General features: G+C 47.1%; 1 protein-coding gene and 1 long non-coding RNA gene across 2 annotated transcripts in view; one reads left to right on the forward strand and one right to left on the reverse strand.

The window, feature by feature from the left end:
• Positions 1–6,632, forward strand: part of Usp22 (ubiquitin specific peptidase 22) — a 23,125-nt gene extending 16,493 nt beyond the window's left edge. The window contains exons 9-12 of the mRNA XM_010637391.2: positions 426–517; positions 2,859–2,921; positions 3,478–3,627; positions 4,450–6,632. Of these exons, the coding sequence (XP_010635693.1) occupies positions 426–517; positions 2,859–2,921; positions 3,478–3,627; positions 4,450–4,492 (348 nt within the window). The 3' untranslated portion in view covers positions 4,493–6,632. The remainder of the gene's footprint in view (positions 1–425; positions 518–2,858; positions 2,922–3,477; positions 3,628–4,449) is intronic.
• Positions 1,135–1,578, reverse strand: LOC109118474. Its single transcript, XR_002025804.2, has 2 exons — positions 1,503–1,578; positions 1,135–1,217 (listed from the first exon to the last, which is right to left on the reverse strand). It is a non-coding gene; the product is annotated as an uncharacterized LOC109118474 (long non-coding RNA).
• Positions 6,633–11,269: the final 4,637 nt, after the last annotated feature.

Consider the following 11,269-nt stretch of genomic DNA (forward strand, 5'->3'; position numbering starts at 1 on the left):
AGTGGCAGCACCACTGAGCTAAATCCCCAGTCCCCTCTAAATGCTATTTAAAATGATTCCTAGCTTGATAGCTGGATTTGATGGCCCTTGATTTAGTCAGAGGAATATCTTTTGTTGGGTGAAAGGAGACTGGAGCTTTCATTTTTCTGCCACAAGTTACAGGTATATTGTCAGCACTTTTCTGAGTTCTACTGTGAAGTCCTGTTTGTATCCCCGCTGATTGTCATTTCAAGACTTGACTTGAACCCCATAAATTGTATTTATATAAATTAATATTGTGTTGAACGTATAAGCTCTAGATGTGGCTAAAAAGCAAATAAAAAATTGAAACAAGAAACTCAGAAAAGCACCCATGGAGGGCCCGCTTCACACTCGTGAGCTGTCCCTAATTATTCTTTCTCTTCCCCCTCCCCCTGTGTATCTAGCGGTTTGAGCACTCAGCCAAGCTGAGGCGGAAGATCACCACATACGTGTCTTTTCCCCTGGAACTGGATATGACACCTTTCATGGCTTCCAGGTAGGAGAACATTGGTTCCTGCCTAACTCTGGGGCTAGAGGGTCATACTAGTCCAGCCTTGACCCAGCACCAAGTTTCTAGGATGAGGTGAACCTAGCTGTTGATTCAAACCTCACCTTCCAGAACCTACTCTTAATCTTAATCCAGGACACATTTCAGTATATCAACTTTCCTTAGAAAGGCAGCTAGTGCTTTGAGTTTTTCTCTAGCAATCTTTTATCAGCTTTTAAACATGGAATCTCATTCAGATGAGATCACAATGAGAAGACAGTGTTCTAGTTGATGGTAATGATTTTGAAATACAGAAAAAGTACTTGATTTTGCAGTTATGAATTTCATTTTCCTGTTTTTCTATCTTCATTACCATAGATCCCTTAAAATTTAACCCAATGAGAAGGCATGACACTTAGTAATATGTTTGCTTTACGTCGGTATATGCCACAGAAACAGAAGCTTATTTTCTCACAGTTCTGAATCAGGAGTGCTGAGAGGGCCCATCCTTGAGAAGGTCCAGGCAGAATTCCATTCCTTGCCTCTTTGGCTTCTGGTGGCTCCAGGTCTTTCTGTGGCCACATCACTGCCTTGACGTCTGGAATCTGTGTCTAGTCTCTTGGCTCTTCTCTCATACAGGTTTTATCATTAGGTTTCGGGCCCACCCAGATAATACAGAGCGATCTCTTCCCTACATACATCCTTAGATCTGCAAAGACCATTTTGGGGTTGAGATGCAGACATTACCTTTTTAGGGGCCATATTTCAACCTGTTGTACTATCTCAAGTAAATTTCCTATTGTTACTGACGTCTTTGAGGTGTTTTTCATCATGACCCTGTCTTTGTAGTTCCTAGGTAACTGTCTTAAAATCTGACCATCAGAACTTAAAAGCCATCAGCCCACCCCTGGGAAATGAGTCCATCTAACCTTGATTTTACATGTCCAGAAGGATAATGAAGCTGTTGTAAATAGAAAGACCTCAGAGGACTTACTAAGATCATATGTCTTCTGCTAACATCTGCAGTGGGTAAAAATGTTACAGCTTGGAACTTCTCGTTTCCAGCACAGCCTCTCCCATTTTATCGGAAGCACTGGTAATGGAAGAAATAGCAGGAATCTTAGTTCTTTTTGAAGATGTTGAATGGACTTTCAGCTGTAACCACCATCTTCAGTAATTTACCAAAAATGACGAACACAAAGGGAAAGAGGAGAACCTGGTGTATGTTCTCTGGGCCTTTTAGAAAAAATGGGGTTGTTCCTTTGGCCACATACATGCGAATCTATGAAAAGGGAGATGTAGACATGGAGGGAATGGGTACTGTTCATAAAGGAACGCCACACAAACGTTACCACGGCAAAACTGGGAGCGTCTGCGGTGTTCCCCAGCGTGCTGTTGGCATCGTAAACAAGCAGGTGGAGGGCCAGTTACTTGCCAGGAGGACTAATAGTGAGCTTATTAAACACTCACAGAGTCGAGATAGCTTCCTAAAACGTGTCAAGGAAAATGATCAGAAAAAGAAGGACGCCATAGAGAAAGGTGCTGGGCTCAGTGGAAACACCAGCCCACCCCACCCAGAGAGGCGCCCTTCGTGAGAACCAGCGGGAGGAGCCTGAGTTGCTGGAACCTGTTCCCTGTGAGGCATGAGCTGGGGGCGTAGCTCTGCCGCGCAACACCTAAGCCCTGCTTAAAAATAAAAAGATCAGAACAGGTGTGTGGGGCCTTTACCTCAGAGAAACAGTATCTGGAGCAGATTCTCATCATACCCAGTTAATGGTGTCAGGTCTTTACTCTTTAGTGTTTTTCTCGCTGAAAGATGTGAGGTATCGTGCAGATGTGCACCCAAGTGGCCACGTAGTTATGAGATATTTGTGTTGGCTTGCAGACCTGAATCGCCTCGGGGGTAAGATTATCAAAATAAATGGAAGTCAGTATATGGCATTTCAGCTAAATAAATAGTTTAAAGCACCCTAAAAAAAGTTGTTGAATGGATTTAACTCGCCCTCCACCTTTGAGGCGGAATACATTCATCCTATGATGTTTACAACAAAACTTCCATCACAAAACTGATTCAGAAGCTGCTGGGGCAGCCCATGCCCAGGGTCAGTGACACAGTACGGCCCAGAGCCCTTGCCAGTCTGTCCTTACACAGGACTTTACTCTCCAGCCTTAGCCTCATTAGCCTCATCAAAACATGGGGATTATTTCTGCCTAAAACATAGTTGGAAGAACAGGAAAGGGCATAAAATGAACCCTTACAGAGCATCTGCATAATGGTGGTAACCATAGCACCTCAGGTCTCTTCAGGTGAATTCTAACTTGTGCTGAATTTTGTTACTATTTATTACAGCAAAGAGAGCAGGATGAATGGGCAGTACCAGCAGCCCACAGACAGTCTCAATAATGACAACAAGTAAGTGGGGCTTCCTGGGTCGGGGGCAAGAGGTTGGCCTGCCTTAGGGTGTTGGCACAGATAGAAATAGCACTGGCAGCGCTTCTCACTGTCCTGGCCATTGACCTACTTCCTGCCCAGCTCCCCGTTGCCCTTGGATGAGGCAGAGCCCCACCCACATAATCTCTGGCCTCTGAAGTGTCCCTCCCCATGGGAGTTTATCCTTGTCCAGCCCCCTGGTGTGAGTTTGTGTCTGGAAATGTACGCCTCCTCCACCATATTTAATTATGGCCCTGTTTTGTCTGTGACTGTCCTTCCTGTTGGTCTTCTATAAAGGAATGGACAGGACCATGACAGTCATCTCCCACTAATGGCCACCACCACTTGCACCAAGTGTGGTCCCACAAGCCGGCTGGTCCTGGACAAGAACAGAGTGAGCTAAACCAGGCTCTCTTCCTCCCAGCCCCTACACACTGCAGCTCCTCGGCTTTGGGGTCTGTCAGTGCACAGTCCTCTTGCTTGTGTGATGTCAATGCCTTCAGCTAGCTGTCTGCTCTTGCTCCTTCCTCTATACCAGATACTCCCTGTTTGCTGTTGTTAACCATCAAGGGACCTTGGAGAGTGGTCACTACACCAGCTTTATCCGGCAGCACAAAGACCAGTGGTTCAAATGTGATGATGCCATCATCACCAAAGCCAGCATCAAAGACGTGCTGGACAGCGAAGGGTACGTCCCAGGCAGTTGTGCAGTTGGCGGGAAGCCCTAGCTGCAACTCCACTCCTTTGTGTCCCCTGGGTCCAAAACTGTGACAGTGTATAGTGTCCTTGGAGCTCTATATGAAGTAATGGGACTTGTTCTAGATAGAGCACCACCTTGATAAGGCCAAATATCCCGGACCCAGAGGCACTCTTGTTGCCATCCTTTAACTTGGAGACCAACACAGTCATTGTTTGTGTTAACTGTGATGTGAACTGAGTACGTTATTAGTTCTTTATCTACTTCTTTGCTGGTTTTGTTGCTGGAGCACAGAGAACTGTTGCCCTATCAGAGACCAAGCTCTCATACTCCACTTGTCACTAGACTCTGAACTCAATGGGAAGCAGGATCCACAGCTGTAGTAACCCTTGATAATTTGGACACGAAGGTTCTGAGCTGGATCCAAAATCCCCACCCCACCCGTTACTCCTCACCCCCAGTTTTGACAAGAAAGACATGTTGGAGGGAAGTGAGAGCATGGGGGCTGCACTTGTCTTAGTGGTCGCAGTAATCCGTAGATCCCACGCTGGGGCAGTGGCTGTCATAAGCAGGAGTGACGATAAGGACAGCTTCAGGGGGTCATTGAGGCTCTGGTGACTCCTCGGCAGGAAGGGGTAGGCAGGTAGGGCAGTTTCATTCAGCCAGCAAGGGACTCTCCTTGAAAGTGAGAAAACTAAAACCATGAGCCAAGAGGTCACATACCTGTCGATCCCCTCCACACACGTATCCTTACCCAGTGCACACTGTCTCGAAATAGAATTGGAATGAAACCCTTTCTCTCTGCCTCCTCAGGTACCTGCTGTTCTACCACAAACAGTTCCTGGAATATGAGTAGCCTTATCTGCAGCTGGTCAGTAAAAAGGAGGGCAACAAGTTGGCAAGCCTTGTAAGATGACCCCATCCTCCTTGACTCCATGACACCACCTCCCATGCCAGCATCTGTCTCCATGGTTCCTCTGTGCGGGGAGCCAGTGCCAGAGTGGACGTGCCCTGCAGAGCCTTGTAGGACATAGCTGAGTGGGGCATGCACCCTGGTAGGAAAAGGGCCAGGACATCCTCACTCCCCGCTCTCCTGTCCTCAGAACTCCATGAGGTTTGCACAGAGCAGCTTCTGCCTGGTGCTTCCTTCCCACATGCAGAGTTTAAAAGGTGCTCACCTGTTCAAAACTTCTGGGTCCATTGACTCTGTACAATAGACATTCGAGGACAGAGGACTTGCATGCACCTTTCTCTCAGGAGGGGGTCATAGTGTGTAGTGTAACCTCCTCACCCCATCTCCTGCAGCTGTCCAGCAGCTCCAGAGCCTATAGATCCCAGGCCTTGCATGGCTGCAGGTGTCTGTTCCACAGGCAGCTCAGTGTCTCCCTGCATGTGGAAGCATCAGCCTAGGTGTTTCCTGGTGTCCTAGGATAGGCATCTTCTTATCCTTCCCTTTCTCTCTTTCCCACAGTGGTGGATTTATAAATGCAATAGTAAAGTGAATGATTATCAAGTTTGTACTAAAATCTAGATGGTTTTTCCCTTTTCTTAGAGTGAGCCTTTTCTTATTAATGCTATTTCTGTTGTTCCCCCCTACACACAACTTTTCCCTCCCCAGGAACAGCATCAAAGGCTGTAGAGAACCGGCTGCCACTCAGAAAGATCTTTTGATTAATGGAGAGTTTCTCTGTGGCTCCATTAGCCCCCTTCCTCCCCCTTGCCCTTTTTTCTCTCTGGTCATTGGTCTGGTCCCGTTGCCTTTACAGGGTTGTGTGGTGTCCGTGCATTGGATTTGAAGCTGAGGGGTCCCTGTTGTGCGCCTCTGCATTTGCAGTGATTTCAGTTGTAATTGGAATAAAATAACTTTGTGATTGAGCTTATCAGCAGACCTAATTAAGGATGTTTCTTGTCAGATATTTTTGCATGAATCTTTCAATTCAAACCTAAACTCATATCACCCATTTCTGAGAAATGACAGCCTGAGGATTTGAGGGTAGGAGTGCAGTTTTAACCTAGCTCATGTCCCTGCCTGGTCTGCAACAGCTGTCTGTATGTGTTGTGAGGTGTTCGTCCTGGAGGAGCAGGGCATGCTGTAGCCAGGTCCACAATACTGCTCTTAGAGCCAGGATGCAAGCTGTATAGGCTTTGTGGGCTGTACCTTTTCTGTCACAGGTAGTGCTGAATAGTGAGCATGCTGTGTTCCAGTACATAGTCCTGTATTCATGGACCGTGAAATTTGAATTATGTAAAATTTTCAATTGTTAAGTTTTTTACTTTTTGAAAATGAGAAAACTCCTTAGCTGACTGGCCACACAAAAAGGCAGGCAAGGTCTGGTTCATAGCTAGGTAAGTTGGGTTGGAGGCAGTGAACACAGGAAACACCAGTCACAGAGAGGTGCCAGGTTACAAAGTAGCCACAGTTGTACAGTGTGTCAGTTCTTACTTAGTTCATTTCTCTGTTGTATTTCTGCATTTAAAGAACACATGTTGATGTGTGATTTAAAATAAGCATCTTCAGAGGAATTTGGATGGTCCCAGATATTCAGGCCTGGCCCCATGCCACCAGGCTCTGTGTGTCTGACTGCTGCGAAGCTCTCTCTCGGAAGAGACGTTATCTCTTACATAGGAACAAATCTGTTGGAAAGGAGATATGGCTGAAGTCGTCCTTTAGGAATCAGCCGTGAAGCCCTTCCTTCGGTGCCCTGCGATGCCTGGCCTCACTGGTTGTCTGGGAACAGGTGTGAAACAATCTGGTGTGCCAACCAGGCCTGGTGCCTATTCCCACCCACCCCCTACCTGCCTCTGCTTGTGTACAGTGGCATTGTTTTGTCGTGGAACATTATCTGTGGAAAGAGCCACATTGGTTTTTTTATAGGCATTATTTTAAACTTTTATATTCAGATTATTCCCCTGGTCTGTGGTTTTGGCTTTTAAAGTACTCTCTGGGCCAGAGGCTCTATGTATCACATTCCTACACAGCCTTGCCTTTATGCCAGGCAGGCCCTCAGCATAAGGGTTCCCCATTTGATGTTCTCATGTGCATTTGCTTTGCAAGGAACATCTTTACATGATATGTGTGGGCATCTCTTCTCTTAGCTCCCGGTCTGGCTACTGAGTCAGTAAAGGTTCTTCATAACCAAACAGACTCTTACACCCTGCCTCGCAGAAGGTTAAGAGAACCTGTATCTCTGAGATGCCAGGTATCATCTCAGAGCTTCATTGTAGGGCAATGGACCTGTGCTCATCTGACATCTGAAGGGAGCATTTAAGCAGGTGAAGCAACAGGAGTGGGGAGGGTGGCCCAGGACCAAGCGATGTCCCCCCTCCCTGCCCCAGGCCCTCTCCCAGCAGCACCCCATGCTTTGTACCTGAGTGCCATCCTACCTTAGCTTGGTGAATATGCTTTCCTTGTGTAAAATTGCTGTTCTTTTGACAATTCAAGTGACTTGTTTCATTTACTGTAGCTGAAAAGAAACATTGTAAGAAAACTTCCATGATTGTGCCGTGATTGAAGATTTTATTTCCAAGATATTTACACCACCTCCTCTGTGTCCCTTTGAGGGGAGAGCCTGTTTGGCTTTCTCCACCCCCATGGCTTGTAGTGTTTCTTATGCTATAATAAAGCTACATTTTATTCTGAAAACTGGCTGGTTCTTTTTCCTTTCTAACACAGCTGCCAGATGCAGAGTGGCAGGGGTGCAGGCCCTGGGAAGGGTCCTAGCCCCACTGGGTCAGTGGGCCATGGAGGCCCAGGCTTCTCTATGTACTGGGAAGTCTCTGTGCCCCACTTCTTCCTCTGGGATTCCCACTGCCCTTTAACGCGTGCTCCTTTTGGGTAGGAGGACGACATGGAAGATTTGGGACTGCTATAGATAAGCCTTCAGACAAGGTTATGCAGGAGAGTTCCCTGAGGACTTCGCGGATGTGGAGGAGCCTATGCCAGCTCATCGCTGCTATGGCAGTGGGATGTGCTTCTCCATGATGATAAGGTGACAGATGTGAAACCAACATGAAAAATAGGAAATTGGCACAGCTGGGTGAGTCTAGGACTGTGAGGTTGGTTGGGGCTGTAGTGGACTTCTGCTGTCCCTCCCCATTCCTTGTGCTCTCCCTGCCCTCAGATTGTCACCCTCCTTACCTGGTTGACTCAGATCTTCATCTTTGAAAGAATCGAGATCTGAATCATCTGCCCCTCCTTTTCTAGGTACCTCTGATGTAAACCTTTGTGGCAAATTCTCTTCCTGGACACAACTGAGAAACACTAGGGAATCCTTCTGCATCCCCGCTGTGCAGTACAGTCTTCAGATTTTACAAGTGAAGAATAAGAGCAATCCATAATAGAGTTATTAGCCACCCTACCCCATCGCTGGGGACAGAAGCCAGAGCCTCACATGGGAGGTAATCTGCCACTGAGCTGCACTCTATCCCTGTTGGAGTATTTAGGAGCCCATTGTACATTTCCACTTTGATCCTCAGACCTATGTGCTGGTTTGGGCCTGTAGAGGAAAGTGTTTTCCCATACCAAACTGGTTTCTAATTCAAACATGAAGTCCCCAGTAAGCCTCCTCGCCACCTTGTAGCATCTTTCCTTAAGCTCTTTTGTTTTGAGGGTGTACTGCAACAAGCCTGTGGCCGCGCATCCTCTTGTGAATTGGGGTCCTGGCTAGCGAGCATTGCTGGTGGGGTGCGAAGGGCAGGGCAGGAAAAGCCATATTTTTATTCCATTAGAAGCAAACCTCAGCCCCTCCGTGATGGAAGAGGTGCAGTGTAGTCACACTGCCAGCAGGTGGCCCCTGGCCCTAGGAAATTTTGTGACCCCAGAGTTGGGCAGGAGTCTTAGCTGCTCAGGGAAGTTGAAGTGCCTGGCCTCATAGGCCTTGGTTAAGAGCAGGAGTAGGATTTGAGCCTGGTTATTCTGTATCTACCTAAAGGCCACTTCCTCATGGACCCTGAGCAGGCTCGGGCCTGACAGAGGCTGCCATACCCACAGTTGTGCCATTTTATCCCCTGAATGTTGACAGTGTCCTCTGTAGTGATTCTCTGTTCCCACTGCAGAGGACAGATGAACCTTAGGACTCAGCACTGCACCCTTGAACTATGAGTGTACCTGGTCAGCATCTAGCAAGTGTCTGTACCGTGGCAGACTTTTCACATTGACCCTGGGATAAGAAGGGAAGCTATCTGCAGTGAGGAAACTGCAGCTAAGAGGAACCACTTGCTGAGTGGGCTGGCAGGACACTGGGTGAGACATGGCTTGGGGAGGTTTTGTTTGGATGCTAACTTGCCTGTAGATAAAGACAGAACAGGTGGCCTCAGGGAGGATCTCTACTATAAGCTAAACTTGTTCCCCAAACTCTATATTGAAGTCCTACATCCAGTGCTTCAGAGTGTGATCTTAGGTGGAGAAAGGGTCTTCCCCTAAAATGGAGTTACTAGGGTGAGCCTTAAACCCAATATGACTGATGTCCTTATAGCAGGGAAGTTTGGATCCAGAGATGCAGAAGGAAGACAAGGGGCACGGAGAATGTCTGTCTCCGAGCCAAGGAGCAGCTCAGCGCAGAGCCCCTGTGTGACTGAGAAGGAACCCACTGTGCCAACATCTAGGTCCACGACACTGTGAGTGACAATCCTAGCAGGCCTGACAGCCTGTGGGGGTGAGGAGCAGACGCAGTGGAGCACCGGCTATGTGGTGGATGCTGTGTGGCCCTCTGGGGTGTGCAGTCAGGATGGGCAAGATGTGTGATCTTAGTTTACATAATCATGTACTTACCTGACTAGAAATGTTTCTAACAGTGCTCATGCAACCTAAAGTTCAGTTGCTACTAAAAATGTGGTTTAATTTACCAAGAAAGTGGGGGAAGAAACCCCTACTGATGCACTTAGAAATGAGGCAAAATCAGCAGTGGCTGCCATCAAAATCCAGATAATTATGAGAAACTACTTCCAAAAATTATACTCCAATAAATGGGAGAACCTAGAAGAAACTCAGTTGCACAAAAATAACACCAAAAATCAACAAATGGAATTACATAAAATTAAGCCTTCCACATAGCAAAGGAAATCAAGAGAGTAAAAAAAAATTTAACTAGCTATACCTCAAATATTTAAAAATCTAGAATATATTGTATAAAGAAGTAAAAATAAAAAAGCTTAACCAGTTATAGTGGCATGTGCCTGTAATCCTAGCACTCAGGAGGCTGAGACAGGAGGATTGATGAAAATTCTAGGCCAGCATGGGCTACATAGTGAGGTTGCATCCCAAACGTATACTGATAGAAAAAAGAAAAACACCATAATTATGTTGACCTTCAGATAGTTGTGGATTACTAGAGGTGAACCGCACTTCGTTCAAATATTTTATTATTATTTCAATACTCAGATGAATTTTATTCACTAGTATTTTGTTAAGAATTTTACATCAATATTCAAAGTAAAATGTATGTTTTTCTACTTTTGTGGTAAGCTTATGATATTGATATTATGATGTCTACGTAAAATTTGTATGTTTCCTTATTTTCCCATATCTTCAATTTGAATGGATACACACACACACACACACACACACACACACACACACACACCTATGAATCCATTTAGATACTGGGGATTACTACTTTAATACCTCCATTAATTGCCTCTATTCCTAGTGAACAAGTTTCCATCTCTCTAGAGAGAAACGGTATCTTAACGTTTTATTAAAAAGTATCCATTGTTTGAAAAAAAAAATGGATGCAAGCCAGACATAGTGGTGCACACCTATAATCCCAGCACTCTGGGAGGCTGAGGCAGGAGAACTGCCAGTGAGAGGACAGTGCACCCAGGAAACTTAGCGAAACCCTGTCTTAAGAAAAAAAAGAAAGATGCAAATCAAAGCAGTCTCTTGCCGAGGTCCAGAGAACGTCCATCATTTCTTCAGACTTGCCATCTTCAGCTCCCATTGCTCTCACCTTCCTGAACAGATTCACACACATGCGCACACGCACACGCACATACATACACTTCGTGCCTTTACCCCGGACTTGCAGAGGGAGTTGGTGGTTGTGAGAGAAGTGCATACCACACCGCCCTGGCTTTCCAGGTGTCTGCAACACCCACGGGCCCCTGCAGGCCATCTCCCATCTTGGGTTCCCTTCATAGGTGCAACTGAGAAGCACAGGGCTCTCGAGGTCTCTGGGGAGATGCTCGGCCTGCCGCTAAGTTGATGGAGCCCAAGCCTAGGGGGCGAAGGCGGACGCCTGGGTTCATCAGAGGGAAGACACGTCAGACGCTGAAGGAGAGGACAGCCGGGACGTTTATTCGGACAGAGGGGCTCCGGGGACTGTGCCCAGCGAACACAGACAACTTTAAGGCTTGTATGTGTGTGTGTCGGGGGGGCGATTTCAACCTATGGTTTGCACTGGGCCAAGGGACCAAGGGAGTCTGCCCTCCTACACGGCACCTCTGTCTCCGCTCTTTTCCTCCCTTCCCCTTTCATTCTCCTTCCGTTGGCGTCACACCGTCTCTCTCCTCCTCTGTTGATCTCCCACAATCCCCAGCTTCAAGCTCCCGAGCCTCCGTCCTGGGCAGACGCCATCCCCAAGCCAAGGCTGCTGCTGGGCGCGCGCGCATGCGCACAGGGCTGCGGGGCTGCGGT

Source organism: Fukomys damarensis, unplaced genomic scaffold (genome assembly GCF_012274545.1).
Source record: "Fukomys damarensis isolate Sample0158 unplaced genomic scaffold, DMR_v1.0_HiC HiC_scaffold_23, whole genome shotgun sequence".
In the NCBI taxonomy this organism is placed as follows: domain Eukaryota; kingdom Metazoa; phylum Chordata; class Mammalia; order Rodentia; family Bathyergidae; genus Fukomys; species Fukomys damarensis.